At 35.8% G+C, this 19,741-nt stretch overlaps 1 protein-coding gene across 1 annotated transcript in view; it reads right to left on the bottom strand.

Moving 5' to 3' along the window:
* Nucleotides 1-7,908: 7,908 nt before the first annotated feature.
* Nucleotides 7,909-19,741, bottom strand: part of LOC129280221 (voltage-dependent calcium channel subunit alpha-2/delta-3-like) — a 40,406-nt gene continuing 28,573 nt past the window's right edge. Inside the window, exons 14-23 of the mRNA XM_064111899.1 lie at nucleotides 19,540-19,650; nucleotides 19,124-19,229; nucleotides 17,988-18,219; nucleotides 17,169-17,324; nucleotides 16,692-16,900; nucleotides 15,779-15,980; nucleotides 14,281-14,491; nucleotides 13,423-13,561; nucleotides 12,879-13,041; nucleotides 7,909-11,743 (exon numbers count right to left, since the gene is read on the bottom strand). Coding sequence (XP_063967969.1) covers nucleotides 11,518-11,743; nucleotides 12,879-13,041; nucleotides 13,423-13,561; nucleotides 14,281-14,491; nucleotides 15,779-15,980; nucleotides 16,692-16,900; nucleotides 17,169-17,324; nucleotides 17,988-18,219; nucleotides 19,124-19,229; nucleotides 19,540-19,650 — 1,755 coding nt within the window. The 3' untranslated portion in view covers nucleotides 7,909-11,517. The remainder of the gene's footprint in view (nucleotides 11,744-12,878; nucleotides 13,042-13,422; nucleotides 13,562-14,280; nucleotides 14,492-15,778; nucleotides 15,981-16,691; nucleotides 16,901-17,168; nucleotides 17,325-17,987; nucleotides 18,220-19,123; nucleotides 19,230-19,539; nucleotides 19,651-19,741) is intronic.

The following is a 19,741-nucleotide window of genomic DNA, read 5'->3' on the forward strand; positions in this document are numbered from 1 at the left end:
AAGGGGGAAAAGGGAGGAGAAAAAAGAAGAAGAGGAAGACGAGTGAATAAAATAAGATGAAGGGAAGATGAAGGGAATTTTCGCTCGCATTGCCTGTTGGGTGATTTTCACATCCTTAAATATCTTTAAATATCAAGTTTGGAAGTCAATATACAAAACATAATTCATCTCGGAAATCGAACTTTGTGTGATTTACAAATTGATTTTAAAAAGTGCTCTGTAAAAATTATTACCTATTATTTTCGTGTATTCCCTTAAGTTTTCAAAATATCCATTTTCAGGTCTGATTGTCAAAACGTATCAGCTAGCGATGCACGCTCGCATTTTGATTGGCGAGTTATGTATGTCTCAATAGTGACTATACAACAAACTACTTAAAATCCCCTTTTCACGACTGTATAAAAAAAATTAGGCTCGCAATTTGCGCTCGCATTAATAGTTTAAAATATATTAACTGATGCACCCTATTTATAATTACAAAGGTGCTTGAACTGTCCAGTTTTCAGGCCATAATATCATCAGATTTCGCGCTCTCACTAGACATTAATGAATAAGATATTAATTTAATAATTGAATTGTCCCTTTTGTTTAATCTCGCGCTTAGCAAGAGGAATAGGAAGACAATCATCATTTTCATATGATAACATGTCTTAAGGATGTCCCGGTCCTATGTCAAAACTCAAAGTAATTTAAATTTAAAATATCAGCTCTTTATTAAGTGCGATCCATATCCACCTCACAATTTTCCTACAAAATGCTTGAAATATAGAGCTGAAATTGACTCTTTTTTCAGATCGGAATATCAAATAGTTTAAGTTCGCGCTCGCTTTGATTTTCATGATAAAAGATGTATCTAGAATGCCTAGATTATAGGTCTAAATATGAAACACGTGCGCGAAATTAATTAGATACTCAACTTGTTCCCTTATTTAAATCATTATCCAGTTTCAGATCACAATATCAAAAATTTTCTGCTCACGCTTTGTGCTCGCATTATTAATGTAGGAAGATCCCCCATAACTCATTCTTTTCATGATTTACAAAACATGAATAGAGTGTCCCGTTTTTTATAGGTCTAAATCTCGAATTTTTTCCAGCTCGCGCTTCGCGTCAATTGTTTAGGTATCCTGTTCACGATTACAAAAATTGATTAAAATTTTTCATTTTTATGTAGAAGTGTAAAAAAAATTCAGCTCGCGCTCGCATTATTTAATTGTTGAAATATGTAACGTCTTCATGGCTAAGTGCAAGCCGTCCTTAACAGGTACCTTTTCGATCAGTTCAAAACGTATATAAAAATTTTCTGCTCGCGCTTTGAGCTCGCATTATTAATGTAAGGAAGATCTCCAATTTCTCATCCTTTTCATGATTTACAAAACATGAATAGAGTGTCTCGTTCAATAGGTCTAAATCTCGAAATTTTACGAGCCTCGCGCTCACATCAATTGTTATATATATCTTACATACCTATTCTGTTTAAGTCACAAAAATTTCAATTCTTTAGGTAAAAATGTCAAAAATTTTCAGCTCGCGCTTCGCGCTCGTATTATTTGATTTTTAAAAATATGTAACGTCTTCATGGGTAACTGCATGCAGTCTTTAACAGTTACCTTTTCCATCAGTTCATTTCTGCTCGCGCTTCGAGTTCGTAGTAATTATTTAGTTGCATACACATCTTTTCAGGATAACAAACATTGCCCAGAATGTTCAAATTTTAGGAAAAAATACATAAGATTTACAAAAAAAATTTAGCTCGCACTTCGCGCTCGCATTATATAAATAAGGATTATGATATTAGGTTGATTTATAAAAATAAAGCTAAGAAGTGACTATTAGGACTACCCCTTCAAAAAAAACAAAAAATCATCTTCGAGCGGCCGATCGGCAAAAATGTGCCCCCCCCCTCTGGAAAATCTTGGATCCGCCCCTGCTCTGAACAATATAATTATACATCCCTGTTTTCAAGGAAACGTACCCAAGATAATTTTTTTTAAATTATGTTAATAACATTAAGCTTCATGCTGCTCTAAGCTAATACTGTAAGAAACAAAGCCCCTCCTCTCTCGATATATTGGGTTAGGGCATTTCTCAATTTTGAAATCTAAATTTATCTTGGGTATCCCCAATTCTTAGTGGTTATGGTGGGGGATTTCAGCATCACACCCATGCGTATTTGGCTGTATTTCGAATAAACATCGCATTCTATTTTTTCTATTCCATTCCATAACTTTTCTATTCTACTCTTTCCTATATTTTTATATGGTATTGTATTGTATTTTTTCCTTTCTATTGTTTTCTTTTGATTCTTTTCTATTCTAATCTACTCTATTCTTATCTCCTCTATTCTAGTTTAACATCTACTCTATTCTAATCTACTCTGTTCTTTTCTAGTATATTATTTTCTTTTCTATATTATTTTCTATTATATTCTATTCTGTATTCTATTCTATTTTCCATTCCGTTCTATTTTATTTTAATCTACTCTGATTTACTCTCCTCTGAACATCACCATCCAAAACACTTTCATCATTCACAAGACACTAAAGCAAAGACACAATAAGCACTTATTTCCAATGCAATAAAATATCTTTATTACTTGCCTTCACATATTTATGTATTCAGCCTTTATCTACAAAACTCAGTATATGTATATATCTATCACATCATCAACACACCACACTAACACATATCACAAAAAGCATACTCTACCAAAAAGCAGACAATTCAGTACCTGGGTATTTCTTTGTTTTCAGTCTTTTCAGGTAATCTACACTGAAACTATGTTTCACATGAAAAAATGCAAAATCAATGAATTAGTATACACAACTTTGCGTGCTATTGCAATTGGATAATACTGTACCTCGTTCTATTGGGGACTTTTTTAATGACGGGATTGCGTAAGAACTAAATTATTAATTCGCACTTTGTGAAATTTCCTTTACAATAGAAACAAAGCAATCACCGAGCCTTTCACCTTCCAAAAATCAAGATTATATCAACTATAAGTGTTATTGCACACTATATATATGTAAAAGGACCATCAGAGATACGTTAAAGAGGTCACCCAACCCCAATGGGAAGTTTTGTTGTAAATTCAATAAAAAGAAAACATCAGAAAAGTATAAAGGCAAAAGTTAGGACAAAATCAGACAAACAATAATAAAGTTATGTCTTTTTATGTTGGAAAAAACTGTAATCACTTTACCGAATAGAGACTTCAAATTGGCCACATAAGTGATGTCACTGTGATGTGGGATAAAGATTACTCTTCCTATTGCTTTGATACATAGAATATCATCTTTTGAAAAAAAGAATTACCACAAATTTATATTTCACTAGCATGATGACTTAAACCATATTTATGTTATTTTTTTCTGATTGCACTTGGGGAAAAGAGAGTTTATATAATAGAAAGCTGCAAATTTATTGAAATACTGAAAGTACAGGACAAAATGGAAGTATAGTCCTTACCATTTGCCACAAATCTACTCATGAAATACCCAATTTGAGATTTACATACAACAGTCATCAATTCCAACCTTGAAAATAGATCAAGGAATATAAGTGACATAATGGCTATAGATTTATAGCACACATTCTCAGAGCACAATTGTCTCATATGAAATACATTACATAAAAAATAAGCCTTCAGAGAACATGAGCACTGCCTTTAATCAGGACAGGAAATGATCATACATGAAAACAGGATAGGGAATGATCATGTTCATGTGTGGGAGTAGACAGGAAAAGGCTGCATGCATGCACAAGGCCTCTTTTTTAAATATAATTTTCATATATAAGGAGTTAAAAATAATTTTTTTTCCCCTTCGTTTTACAGGATGGTGCCGACTGTGGGACAGGAAAAATAGAACTCAAAGCAAAACAAATAGTGTGTTAGTAGGTCCATGGTTATAGCAAGGTGCACAATGTACTCATTCTTCCCACTTTATTGCACTTTGGTAAAGTTTCGAGGTTGACAGTGGTGGCAGTTTTGGGCCCTGTTGCAAAATATACTCTGCCATCCAAAGGTTACTTCCAAGAAATTGTTGATTGTGATTTGCCGTATTGAGTATTGTTACCATACCGTAAAGTTACCATGACAATAACTATCATTTTCATGCAATAGGCCCACTGTTATTCATTATCTATCATGGCGTTAAAGGTTTTTTTTGACAGGGAAATGTTTATAAAAAAAGGACAAGGGGAAAGAAGAAATGCAGACAAAGATATAGAGTAATAGAGAGAAAAAGAAAGATAGAAAGAAAGAAATATAGGTAGGGAGAGAGTGATACATGTCGATAAAAAGAGGGATTTATAAAGAGAAAGAAATAAAACAGGAAAGGTATGGAGAGAGAGGGGAGGGGGTAGTAGATGGTAATAGAGAAAGAGGGATCGAGAGAAAGGAAAGAGAGAAAAATGACTATGGTAAATCAAATAAAAAAAATTATCATGGATAAAGCTACATTGTACTTTCATGTTATTGCACTTTACATAAACAAGCATGCATTACTTCACAAAAATGAAATGAAAGCATTTTTCATGATCATTTTACAAAGTCAAAAGGCAAGGCATCATACAGTAAAACAAAAACAACAACTAAACAACTTTGTTTGGATATCAAGATGAATGCAACCGCTTTTCTCACCTTGTCTACCGGATGTGCTGATCGATTTGCACACGATACAAATATATTCCACACAGCTACAAAATCATAAGCATGCCGAGGGCTAATATTAAGCCTTTTCATAAAAATCATAATCATTATACAAAATTATTTAGTCATTCAAGGAATATATTACCCTATCAACACATGCATGGTACATTAAGGCCATCCAAGGGAAAACAGAAAAATTTGCCACTTGAGATAGCAATATAAACAAGAGCTAAAAACACATACTTTTCCTATCAAATGAGAGAAATATCACTATGGACATGTAGCTGTTACGATAAATTGGACTGTATAGTGCATACAGGTGTACAGGTAAGTTTACCGTAGTCATACCTCTTGGATCACAGAAATCTGTCTGCATTGACCTTGACTGTGATCTGTAATTGACTTTGGCCACTAAAGACAGGTTTTCACTATAGACAGGTGGCCGTTACGATAAATTTGACTATTTTATTGTACAGTGCATACAGGTGTACAGTTAAGTTTACCGTAGTCACACCTCTTGGGTCAGACAAATCTGTCTGCATTGACCTTGACTGTGATCTGTAATTGACTTTGGCCACTATAAAGACAGGTTTTCACTATGGACCGGTAGCCGTTACGATAAATTTGACTATATGACAGTACAGTGCATACAGGTAAGTCTGCCGAAGTCATACCTCTTGGATCACAGAAATCTGTTTGATATTGACCTTAACTGTGGTCTGTTGACTTTATGAGGTGAAATTGAAAGGGTTAATCTATTATGAAATTTGCTTTAACTTCAATTATGCGCCTTTAATAAGGTCCACTTACGCAAAGTTACTAGTATTTCAATGTTCTTACCATTGAGAGAATACAATTTTCACATTCATAAATAGAAATACATAATTTGAAATTTTTGAATACATCCTCACACAATGAAAGTCAACAAAAGTAGTGTATATTTGGTGACTGTATAACATTGTGCATTCTTCAATATCCAGTTTTATGGTAGTCACTGTAACAAAATTCAAATGACCAAAGTGTATTTCATCAACTTCTAAGTTCACTTTATGCTTAATTTCAAGGTTTATCAGGGACTGGTTTTAATAAGATCCATGAGATGATGACAAGACAATAACGACCATCACTTATAGGGTACTATTAGAAGCAGAAGGCCTACGTTTGTACAAAAATATCTCTCACATATGGTTTCTCAAACAAAACTTTTTTTTCAAGGAAAATATTGTTACAAATTCAATTAAAGCTACATAATCAAGGTTACTAGAGTTGTGATTGATTACGACCAGTGTTCTGTTATACAAACAATTGCAATCAATTGTAAATTTCAGTTCAATTTATGATTGATTGTATGATTACATGTTAAACACTACCTTCAAGAAAGAATACAGTGCATTGAGAGTGTGTTCACAGCATGCTCACAATGCATCCACAGTGAATTCAGTGTATTCACAATGTCTTCAGTGTGTTCACCATGTGTTCACAGTCTATTCACAATATGTTCAGTGTGTTCAAAACATGGTCAGTGTGTTTGCAATGTGTTCACAGTGTGCAACAATGCATGTATTCACTGTGTGTTCGCAATGCGTTCAGTGTGCTCACACACAGTGTGTTCACAGTGCTTTAACAATGTGTCCACAGTGAATTCAGTGTGTTCATAGTGAGCTCACAATGTGTTCACCATGTGTTCACAGTGTATTCACAATATGTTTACAGTGTGTTCACAATGTGTTCAGTGTGTTTAGCAATGCGTTCACAATATGTACACAGTGTGCTAACAATGCATGTGTTCAGTGTGTTCACAATGTGTTCAGTGTGTTTGCAATGCATTCACAGTGTGTTCACGATTTGTTCAGTGTGCTCAGTGTGTTCAGTGCTTTAACCATGTGTCCACAGTGAATTCACAGTGTGCAAAATATGTTTTCAGTGTGTTCACAATGTGTTCAGTGTGTTCACCATGTGTTCACAGTCTATTCACAATATGTTCAGTGTGTTCAAAACGTGGTCAGTGTATTTGCAATGTGTTCACAGTGTGCAACAATGCATGTATTCACTGTGTGTTCGCAATGCGTTCAGTGTGCTCACACACAGTGCTTTAACAATGTGTCCACAGTGAATTCACAGTGTGTTCATAGTGAGCTCACAATGTGTTCAGTGTGTTCACCATGTGTTCACAGTGTATTCACAATATGTTTACAGTGTGTTCACAATGTGTTCAGTGTGTTTAGCAATGCGTTCACAATATGTACACAGTGTGCTAACAATGCATGTGTTCAGTGTGTTCACAATGTGTTCAGTGTGTTTGCAATGCATTCACAGTGTGTTCACGATTTGTTCAGTGTGCTCACAGTGTGTTCAGTGGTTTAACCATGTGTCCACAGTGAATTCACAGTGTGCAAACTATGTGTTTTCAGTGTGTTCACAATGTGTTCAGTGTGTTCACAATATATTCCCAGTGTGCGAACAATGTGTTCACACTGTGTAAATAATATGTGTTGAGTGTGTTCACAGTTTGTTTATAATGTTCACGTGTTCATAGTCTGTTCTTAGTGTGTTCAGTTTCTTCACAATGTGTTCACAATATGTTTACAGTGTGTTCAAATGTGTCCATAGTGTGTTCACAGTATGTTTACAGTGTGTTCACAATATGTTCAAAGTACGTTCACAATGTGTTCACAATGCATTTAGAGTTGGTTAACAATGCATTCACAGTGTGTTTTACAGAGTGTTCACAGTGTATTCCCAATGTGTTAACAGAGCGAACTAAGCAATGTGAATCACACTGCTAAAATTCAAAGGTATGAAGATAATTTCACACTGTTTTCCACACTCTGGGATATGTTCATTCAGCAGGGTTGTACAGTTGATATCGTATGTGATCCCATAATACAGAGTTGCATGTAGTTTTAATCAAGCCCAGCTGTTCACATGATTTGGTCCTTAGCGGTCATTCCTAAGAAAAACTAGCATCCCCTCCTCTTTTAAAGGCTACCACCTTTAACGTCATATACCCATGGCAAGTGAAAGGCAGATTATGATTAATAAGAACATGTCTATCATACCTTGGCATTGCAGAATTATACCTATTGCACCACATACATTGTACATACACATAACAGTTCACAAAGTTTCAATCAGGGTCTGTGCCTGCAGACTATGCTTTCATTGGTCCACACTTCCTTCCAGCTTTACAATCATACCGAAAAAAAAAACCATCTCTCAAGAAATGCAACGTAAAATATATCTCATTATAAATAGAATAACACAGAACTATTTTCATATTTACAATTAAAACTGCAAACAGAGGTTGTTACCTCAGATGCTAAGGGGCTAATGGTACAGAATGATGAATAGTGATATTTAACGTCATGTGGGTGTCGGCTTTCACGGGAAATGGGTTTTTATTTGCTGACCCCATGCAGACTTTGTTTAGAGCATTGAAAACGGTTCCATGACATTTGCTCTGGTTACAATTGCTCCGGTGAGAAATCTGCATGTTCAGCCAAACATAAAATAAAAAACTCTATTACAATCCTAACTAACCACATGCCCTCTTAGATATTTAGACAGGAGCAAGTGTCGTGTCACCATTTGTGGCATACCAGAACTAAAAAAAAACTGTGTCTTACTTAAACGAGGCAAATATTTTCCGATGATCACTTCAGCAAAAGATTGGTGTCCGACTTTGTTGCAACTACAGACCTGGGGGGTGTTTCACAAAGATTTAACTACGACTTAAGTCGCACTTAAATGCCGACGCGTACTTGATATGCAACGCGCGATCTTATTGATAGATACGCAGTAGTGCGCGTCCTCACGACACGATCTGACCAATGCAGTCAAGCCTTTCATACCGTACGCAACTCGGTATTTAAGTGCGACTTTAAGTCATTACTTAAATCTTTGTGAAACACCCCCCTGGTGGGTGTTTCATAAAGCGGTCGTAATATATGAACTACTTTACGCACGACTGGTGATCCTTTCTTGTGCTATGTGATATCCCAATATAATTGATTTATGACCTAAGAACATGTTCTAGTCATGAGTAAAGTCGTGTGCAACTTTACGAACAGCTTTATGAAACACCTGGGCGCCAGACCTGGGAGTCTACTGCAAATGATACAGTATATGAATGTGATGTTCAAGTAACAAAAAAAACACACCTTAATTTGAACTATTAACAAAAAAAAAGTCCTGAATAGAATTTGAAGATAAACCATAAATTTTTTCAAGGGTAGGAGAGCTTCCTCAGATCGACACATCCAAAGTTAGCCACATCTGCAAAGTTATTCACTGTAAAATAGAATAATTTGATAACTTGGTTACATCTTATAATTTGAGGACCCATTTGGATGGAATTACCCACATACAAGTAATGGAAGTGCTATGAGTATTCGTTTCCTAGCCTCATATGGTAAAGTAATTATCTCCCTAACTCTGGCATGACGTTGCCCTATTAAAGAGGAAGCTCACCCTGAAGAAGAGATTGATGTGAAAATACCAGAAAAATAATAAGAAAATATTGGTAGAGGTTTGAGGAAAATCCATCATAGATTAAAAAAGTCACTTATTAGGATTTAAAGTTTTTGATTTGTGACATCACACACAAGCGGCTGTCCCATGTTATGTAAAACAAAATGCATAAATCTCAATTTTTAAACTTTTTGTCAGGGTTAACCTCCCCTCTAAAGCAGGTTAATAGATGTCAATGATTCAACTCAACGGGATTGACAACTCAAATTGGACAAGAAACAACAAAGTTAAAAGTAGTTTCATATTTGTGGACGGACAACAGACGAATTTAAAATAACAAAGACGCATTGCACATGTCTGAATGAAATTTCATAAGTACATTTTATAACTTTTGAAGGGCAATTCCATGAAATATGAAGGTCTTGCCCCTGATAAGTAGGACCTTCACAAAATTTCTAATCATGATTCACCTCTTGTTTTTATAAGCTCGTGGGGCTTGGACATATACAAAGAGGATGAGTTTCATGGAATCCAAATATGAAGATAAAATCTTAAAATATCTGTGGCTTCAGTCTGCATAGTTGATGTGGTGTAGAGATGCACACGACACCTCATCAATGTATCTTTGGATCGCCAATACTTACTGTAAATTGTACTTTATAAGTTATTTGGCCACTTATCCAAAATAATAATAGCTCCGTTTCATAGCAACCCATGAAATGGATTCCATTTTCAAGTCCTAAACTTGATATCATCGCCATACCACTATCTCCTCTCTAATCTAAAGAAATAAAGACAATTCTGTGAACAAAGAAACGTATTTGCAGTTAATTTTCAAGATACCCAATAAATAATAATAAATACATTTAATGACAAATTCAAAACGCACTCTACATATCAATCCATAGTTTTGAAGTTTTACACAATATTGCAATATACATTCATTTCAGAGGGGAAAAAGCATTGCTTTAATTAAATTTTGCACATATATCTGTATGAATATTGATATTGCAAGGCCCATGTTTTGAAAGATTTCTTAATATAGCAAGTTCATAATTGTACAAATTGGATCATTATAATATTACACACTTAAGCTCATATCATTGCACTATTATGGAGAACACATTGTTGACTAATTTATTAAGTACAGATTATTTCAGTCCTGGGGTGAAAAATTAATATAAGTGTAATTTTGAATTGGAAATATGAAACAAGGAGAAATAGTAATATTAAATAACTTCCATTTAAATCTTTGGTATACTCATCATGAATAGTTTGAATATGAAAGATGAAACGTAGCATCCAATTTCGTCTTTACTTTACTAGGTTTACTTATGAGGATACCAACCGATATGTTTCAATGCCTTAACAGCTTAATTTTAATCAAAAGTGGACTAAATATATAGTAGCCCGTGGAGATGGAACTTATTATCAAACTGATGAATAATCCTGAAATATCACAACAGCAAGCTCAATGATCTACCCACTCCTAATGCAGGGTTCCCACAGAAATTTGAAAACAGAATTCCATGACTTTTCCATGACTTTTACATGACTAAATTGCTGCTTTCCATGACTTCCCGTGACGTCCCGGGATGAGTTATGCAGAATTTAGGATGTTACAAAACTGGGCAAAATGGAAATCATGAACACCAATTATAATAGCAGAGTATGATCACAGATTATGAGAGCTGCCATAGTCAAGAGGTAAATGCAATTCCATGACTTTTCACAAATCTTCAAAATTCCCTGACTTTCTATGACCACCAATTTTTCCAGGAATTTCTAGGATTTTCCATGACTGTGGGAACCCTGTAATGGCAATTGCCACTTGGTCTACACCTGCTGCCCCTACTATCTTTGGTCTAATCCTACTTTATCTACAAACCATTTGGTCAAACTGCCATTTAGTCCATTTCCTACTTTGTCTTAGTTCCTGTAAGGCTACACCAACTTTGTCTAAATTCCACTTGGTCTACCACCAATTACTTGAAATCAGTGGCAGATCTAGAGTGGGGGGGGGGGGGGGGGGGAGCAATCCGGTCCATGCCCCCTCCCCCTTGACAGTCATATACAGGTGAGAACTTTTTTTTTTCTTGTCAAATTTAACATGGGACAAATCCACCTTCATTTTTTAATTAAAATAAAGAGATATTTTTTTCGCTTGTCAAATTTTAGTAGGGAAAATGTGCCTCGATCCCCTTTCGGAAAATCCTGGATCCGCCCCTGATTTAAATGGGTTAGATGAGCTATCTATGAACCATATTTTCATTAAACAAAGTGTAAAAGAACAAGTATACAAGGTCTAAATTAGGCCCGCTGAGTTTTATACTAGTACTAGTACTTCTACACCAAAAAGACACCAAGCCCTCTATCAAGGCAGCCCTCCAGCCTCATCCTACAGCTGTCTGGAGAAAACAGAGGAAAATTTGGAGGGAGGCCAGGAGGAGGACGAGCCCGGATGCGGTGTGGATGCGGTCCGGTGGAGCAGAATTATACTTGCACGGGATGTTGACGTTTCTAATGATGGGGCATTTGTTTTGCATGACAAGCGAAATCTTGTCGTCGGTGTGGTCACAGGTTCCGTTGATGATCCTGAAGGCTCCAGTTGCAGAAACCCTAAAGAACAAAGAGATAAAATAGTATTATCTTTACCGTCTGATATCAGAGCATACTGTACAAGTGCCAAAAACTAATAAATCCCCATAGGCTTGTGTAGAAAACAGTGCTTAGTCCACTGATGGGGTTACCCTGGGTAAACAAAACGAAATAAATAAATAAATAATAAATAGAAAACTTGCATTGAAATTTGTTAATATATTACACAGCCTAATGAAAAAAATAAAGGTGATCACTGATTCGGTTTGAGTAATGCAAAGTAATGTTTTAAAATTTAATCTTATTTATATTATATTAAGGATATGATTCATAACTTTCTATTTCTTAAACAGTTAAAGGAAAACCCAAATTACATTGGATAGATTTTCTCAATGGCAATGGGATAACAGAAAGATTTCTGGGGGGTGTTTCACAAAGATTTAAGTATGACTTAGAGTCGCACTTAAATACCGAATTGCGTACGGTATGAAAGGCTTGATCACATTGGTCAGATCGTGCCATGAGGACGCGCACTAATGTGTAACTATCAATAAAATCGCGCGTTGCATATCATGTACGCGTCGGTATTTAAGTGCGACTTAAGTCATACTTAAATCTTTGTGAAACACCCCCCTGGTATCCTATTCTGAGCCATTCAGTATAAGATGTCACATAAGCACCATTAAAAAAAAACTTTATTGGATGGCATACATAAAGTGTCAAGAAAATCATAGTATAAAAGAATTATAAGTGACTTCATATTTACCACACCTACCTTATAAACTGTGTTCATTTTGTGTTTTACAATTACAGATGTTATTTTGAAAATGAGGAGATATAAGCCTCAATCATATGAAAAATGCCCATGCAGGTTTCTGGTATTGAATTATTAAATAGGTAAAGTAAGTGCTCAAACTGCAATTTTAAATAAAATCATTAAATAAAATCATTAGAGATAGCTTTAAATCTAAATTTTAACTGCCGGAAAAAATGCAATACAATGTATTTATTTTTGATGGGTAAAAATGCAATAAACATCTTGTATAGTTTTGTATTATTAGAATGTTCGAAGATACCAGAGTATAGTTAACGCTAATGACCATTTACAATATCCAAAGACAGGCTTAAATAAGGAAACCATTGGAAATACACTCACTTGTTTGTGATTCTGCAGTTGAAATTGAAGAAAAGGCTTTCTTTAGAATCTTTCCAGTTCTGAACGACAAGCAGAAAGAGATTGGTTTTGGGTAGAGCTGTCAGATAGTAGAAACCAGATTTGCACGGACCGGAGATGTTACCGGTGAGTAAACCGGTTGAACCTGAAATAAATAAAAAATTAGGAGAATGATTAACATGATGGTGGAGATGATGAGATGATGATGATATTGGTGCTGCTGCTGATGATGGTTATGATGATGATGATGACGACGATGATGATGATGACAATGATGAGGACGATGATGGTGATGATTACAATGTAACTGAGGATGATGGTATTGATAATGATGATGACAATCATGACAACGATGATGATGATGATGATGATGATGATGGTGACAATGATGACATTGAGGATGATGGTGATGACAATGATATTGATGGTGTTTTTAGATGAATTGGCCAAATAATTAAATTGCGATATCGATCAATGACAAATCAACCAATTAATCAATAAATCAAAGTTGCTGTCATATTCATACCCAGAGCTGATGAGTTTGCCTGGTAGCCAACCACATCTTGAATGCAACCACCAGAGTTTGAGAATGATGGGATTGGACCTCGATAGCGATAGAAATCATCAAGGTCTTCAGGTGTCTTCGGTATACCATCCAGAGAGACCTACATGTAGATGAACAACAACAACCCCCCAAAAAACAACAAAAACAAATAAAACAGAAAAGTTGACAAAACAAAAACAAAGATGTTTGATTGCAAAGGAATTTTGATCATGACCCAATTAAGCTTTAAGAAAAAAATGAACATATATTTCTGAATAACACAATATTATGGCAAAATATTTATGAAGTCTGAATAAATGCATAAAGGGTTTGCATTCTGTATTTCAAATCATTCACGGGTAGCCATAAGTGTGAGAATAAAGCCCTGAATGGAAAACAAAATTCTTGAAAATATTGCATATGCTTCAGACCCTTCTTTGTAAGCAGCAAATTTGTTCCGATATGTAACATCTTTGCATTTTGCGATCCACATGCAACTTCTTTGCTTAATGAATTAAGTAACTGCTACAGGGTAAAGCTACACTTTCATTTTCTTGCACATGCATCAAGATTTGGATGAAAAATTTTCCCAATTTTTGTCCTCTTGCAACCATACGATATCTATCAACTTTCTGAAAACAACTTAAGTCATACCCTTTACATATCACTTACAATAGAGTTGCTATACTGTTTCAAGAATATTGAACTAGTACTATTCCCTCATCTACATGATCGCTTATCAGTAAAATACACACTGAAAGTTATTGAATCTCTCTGGATTGGATTGTGCTTGATTTTCAAACATACAGATAATAGAATAATATAGGCGATAACACTGACCCTTGGGGCACCGGGTGAAACACTGCAGCTTCCCTGGAAGTCGATCTGTTCCTTACGCTGGAAAAAGCTATGACGATAGATAAGATCATGCATGATTTCGCCCTCTTTCTTGCCAAGCGGGACGCGGTTGTATTTACCAGTATCAAGATCACTGATGTTCAGGAAGATCGGGTCAGTGATAAGCATGGCAAAGTTATCAAACAGGTAACATCTGAATAAGGAAAGGGAGAGAAAAAAAATTTCATTTGCTAAGAAATACTGAAAATAGATATTCCTTGAAAAAAAAAAAAAACCTAAAACAATGCCGTGTCTGTTGAAGTATCAAATGGCGCAGTTGTCACACTCTTAGAACCTTAGCATGCAAATGTCTTTTCATCACTAATCCTCACATTCATCTTAGACAAAACAAGAGTATTTTTGTTGGGAAGCCGCTGTAATAAAAGACACCTAATGCCTTTATAGCAATGAAAAGAATAGAAATTCAACCTGAACACGAACATTTCAGTATTTTTAAAGCTGAAAATCAGTATTTTGGTGAGGAGTTCAGTATTTTCGAAGAGATACCATAGGATATTACATAAAAATGAAACTTTAGAAATCAGTATTATGCATGAAACCAACAGTATTTTTTTCTTATTTTTCAGTACTAAATAAGGAAAATCTGTACTACTTTGCAGCTCTGCTACAACTTTGATCAGAACAAACTGGATAAAAGCTGATGTAAAGAGCTTTTTATGTATACTACTTCTTTAACTGCTTAAAAATATTATGAAACTAAGGACACTCTTTATAATCAATCTAGATTTTAGGGGTTTAACAGATGCGTTAAGTTTTCCTTTTTAAAAGCAGAATGAGTGCTTTAATCTGCTCATCGTAAGCACACTTCTATGAAGTATTTATAGTTCATACTCCATTGAAGCAAATTTGAGTTTACTGCACTGCATGATATAAAGTTGCCTGGGAGGAGAGGTCATGTTGAGAAAAGAGTAGTGCTGCCATGTTGCAATTTTGATCAAACCAGAAACTTGTTTAGAATGAGGTCATTACATCGCATTTAGAATTGATGTTGCATTTATACTTCCCACCGAAACTGTATTAAAAAAAAAGGATTGCCCCATAGGAATGGCAGTTAATGACAGTGAGAAAGGACAGAGCCATCTTGTGAACTAAAAATGTGTAACAAATGCCTCATTTCAGACTGAAAATGAAAAGCACGAATGCACCATTATTCCTTTAAAAATGTAAGACACTGAGGATAAATGGCGGGTATTTCAAAATGCTCATTTGGAAAGAAAGCATGAAAATGCACAAATGAGCAGGAATGCCACTTTTCTTACTTATAACTCAGCCATAGAAACAAACCACACTTTTGGGGTTCAAAATATGTAATTCTAGTTGATTTTTCAGACTCAGTAATTCCTCCAAGTCTATAATAATGGCATCCCTGCACAAGTCAAAGAACATTTAGCTGGTACTTTATCGACTGGCTGATCCTCACCTTGTTTGGCAACCTGGTTCCCCGTTAGGACACCGGTAGTAGTCTCCGCATGAAAAGGGCATGTCATTATCATGCATGATACTGTATACATTCTTGTGGAAGTCATTGTAGAGGATGTCCAAAGAGGTAACCGCTTCCACCCTCTCAGAGGCGCAACGGGTGTTCTTGGTGTACCCTATTGCCTCGCTCTTGTAGCACTTCCCTTTAGGAGTAAGGGTAATGGAAGGTAATAAGGATGAGGTTACAAAGTCAACAGTCTTCGTAACATGACTGAAGCTGCATGCTATCAAAATTTTGATGGCATCAATCACCAACACGCTCATCATTATCACCACCTCATTATTATCATCATGGCTATCACCATCATCATCACAATCACAAACATCATCATCATTTGATAGCATCACAATTTGGTGCCATAAATTTACATAAATTAAGTCCATTGATAATCATTTAGAGATGCAGTTCTTGTTGGTTTGATGTTGAAGTCCTCCAGGCCACTTCCTGGTCAGTATAATCCCCCAAGGGTCCCTCTTCTTGTTCTCATTACCATTACCATCATCACCACCACCGTCCTCATTATTATTGTCAAAGCCATCACCATCACCACATCATCATCACCATCATCATAATCATTACCATCACCATCATCAGAATCATCATCATTATGGTGATGATGATCGTGATGATGATCATCATCATCATGATGATCATCATCATCACCACCACCCTTATCATCCTTATCATCATCACCATCATCATCATCATCATCCCCATCATAAGCATCTCCATAATCATCATATTTTCCTCCTCTTCCTTATCATCATCATTATATTTTCCTCCGCTTTCTCATCATCACCATTCTTATCATCATCATCACTATATCCTTATCATCAAAGTCAAAATCACTCACCTGAGAAGCAGTCTTTATTAGTCTGACACTCGCATCCTCCGGGCAGCTTCCCGGTCAGTTTCTCACAAGACTCCCTCGTCTTGTTCTCCATGCCTTCAAAGACTGCCTGTGAGAGGCTGATGATCTTCCCGACTCCCGCTGCGTCCATGTAAGCTGTGGAGATGGTAGTCTTATCGGGGTTCACAATCACCTTGTGAAACCAGGGCCGTCTGATGCAAAAGATGAGAAGGATGGTGGTTAAATAACTGATTACTTTCCTCGGGTTAATAGTTCTTAAGGTATGGGTTATAACACAACCTGTTGTCTGGGAATTTTGGGGATTTAACCACAAGAGGGATTAGTCATAAGAGGATTAGGCCATGTATAACAAGCAAAAATTAATGGGATCAGGCAAATCAGAAATTTACTGAAAAACAATTTAAAATGCTACGGATCCCCAAAGACACTTTTTAAATTAAAGTTTTTGTATGCTCTTACTTTGTAGGGTCATATGGTCTGCGTGACCTATGACCTGGGTACGTTCGAAACACTCCACTGCGGCACCCTATATAGGTCCACTTGACATCTCTCAGAAGGGGTGATGTTCGATTTCTCCATATGGGTTCGATTTGAGACGTGATCAATACATCAGCTCTGAAAAATATGAGAATGTTACAGGAATATTTACAATACAAAATGGAATGTAGCATAATTTTATTTGATTTGAATTGATTTGATTTCCAGATTCCAATAACAGAAGTATATACAAGTATAAACATTATTAAACATTACATAATAAGCAAACATAATGATTATAACATAAGTAACTTGATTAAAATTAGAATATATTTAAACTTAAAAAGGAAAATGAGAGGAAACAGATATTTGAACAAGCATACAGTTTTTGTGTGATAATTTTAAAAGTTTTGATTTTGTAAACTCACAGACAAGTAGCTCCTTCGATCCATTCCACGTTGTAATATATTTCAAAAAGTGCAAGTTTACAAAAACATTCAAAGTGATTTATTTGTGCAGTGGATATATAATCAGACACATACCTTATATCCCGTCCTATACTCCTAAAAGACAATGCATTTATTCATAATTTTCCATTAAGAAATGTTGAATTTTTCAACATTTCCTTGCAATGATTAATGCAGCAGTCACATTTCCCATCCGGCGGCCATGCGGCGAGTAAAAAACAGCCGTTTTATTCATTTTTATTCAAACCACCTATATGTAGCTGTACAAAAAATGTTAAAACGGCCGTTTACGACTCGCCATTTGGGAAATGTGACTGCGCCATCAATGACAAACCTGGTATTCTGTTCAAAAACACCATCAGGATGACTGCAACCGACGTCGGTGTCGTTACCGTTATAAAACTTGTGAGCCCTGACCGTCTTGGTGGCGAGATCGTCATCAAAGAGGAAAGCGTTGGGGTTGCAGTAGCACTTTGGAGCGAAGCGGATTGAAGAGTATTTGTAGGACACTCGTAAATGGGGGTATTTAGGTTCATCGTAGTACACCTCGATTTCTTCAAACGCTCCTACAGATAGGATCAAAGTAAACAGAAAGTGATAAGCAAATCCTCACGCAACAATCATTCTGGTCTCACATCTGAAAGGGGGTAGTTGTCTGAAGGCATCAGCTTAATGGCCCTTATCCTCAAAAGAGGTTTCAATCGTACCATGGTACAAAACAATGGATTATGTAGATTTCCTGTATTATCGTGCTCCTTTTTAGTGCCCTTTGCCAAAAGCGTGCATTAAATCAGATTTTTCTTAGTGTACAAGATGAAATAAAAGTACTTAAGTACAAAATCTGTATAGTCCATGGTTTTGTACCATGGTACACTCAAAAGTCTTTCGAAAATACGGACCAAATAAGTTTAGGTTTTTGGTAAAGTTTGAAACAGAATTATTGGAAGATAAAGTATACGGGTTAGTGTTAGGTTGGAAGTAAGCTTTTATTCTGACTAAACATGAAAAACTTTCATGGGATTGTCATCAAAGCTAATGTCATGGAAATATACTAAAATATTGTTACAAAAGAAAATATATACACTGTATATACACCTATATGGGCAATTCTTTATGAGGTAAAAAAAGTGAGTCTTCAAGTAGATACAAGACGAAAAGTGGGTATATATGTATATAGCCTAAAACAGAATATCAGATATAATGGTTGGTAGACAAACTGGCAGTAGACCAAGTCTGATTAGACCAATCAGTAGAGACCAAATGGAAAGTAGACAAACACAGGTGTAAACCAATCTATAATTTTACCATGTCTACCTCCTAGGCCTATCTGTCAGTGTCAAGCTTGTAATGTGGGTTGTCAGTTTCACGGGAAGTCGAACACACAGGTGCTGGTCTAGTACAATGTACTGTACATGGCAAGGTAGGAATTAACATTCCTTGTTCAATAAAATGTTTATGAGAGAAGAATACCTGGTAATTCTTTCCTTGCCAGTGTGCTGTTGTATTCAATGAGAAGGTTGAAGTAGCTTTTGTTGTATCGCTCTCGATCAGGGGGCTCTTCTAGACGTCTGAAACTCTATAAACACACACGCAAAATAAAAAATAACAGATGTATAGTATAATGATCGTTAAAAAAAAATATCTTTGTATATTCCACATTTAGAAAATAATTGGATTTTGTGGCCTCGTGGTACTGAATTTTGCCTGTCAATCAGAGGGACCTGGGATCGAATCCCTGCCATGGTGCTATTATGCACAGGAAGAACTTCATCCACATTGTGCTGCACTCATCCCGGTGAGGTACATAAATGGGGAACCTGGGAGTTCAGAGATTATTTTTTCAAAATATGCAATTGATGAAATGTCTAATTTTGTGTATTAATTACCTTATCTGTATCGGCAAGATTGAAGGCAAAAGAATAGACGGATTGGTTTAGAGAGGTGTAGTAATATGTTGCTGGCTGCTGCAAAGTCTTCACTCCATCTGCGAAATCACCCTGTCCAGATCAATGCAGAGAAAATACAATATTATTTATCAACTAAAATTTAACATTTGGTAGACAGCGTTATGACAAGTGCGGATCATCA

This window comes from Lytechinus pictus, chromosome 17 (genome assembly GCF_037042905.1).
Source record: "Lytechinus pictus isolate F3 Inbred chromosome 17, Lp3.0, whole genome shotgun sequence".
Classification (NCBI taxonomy): Eukaryota; Metazoa; Echinodermata; class Echinoidea; order Temnopleuroida; family Toxopneustidae; genus Lytechinus; species Lytechinus pictus.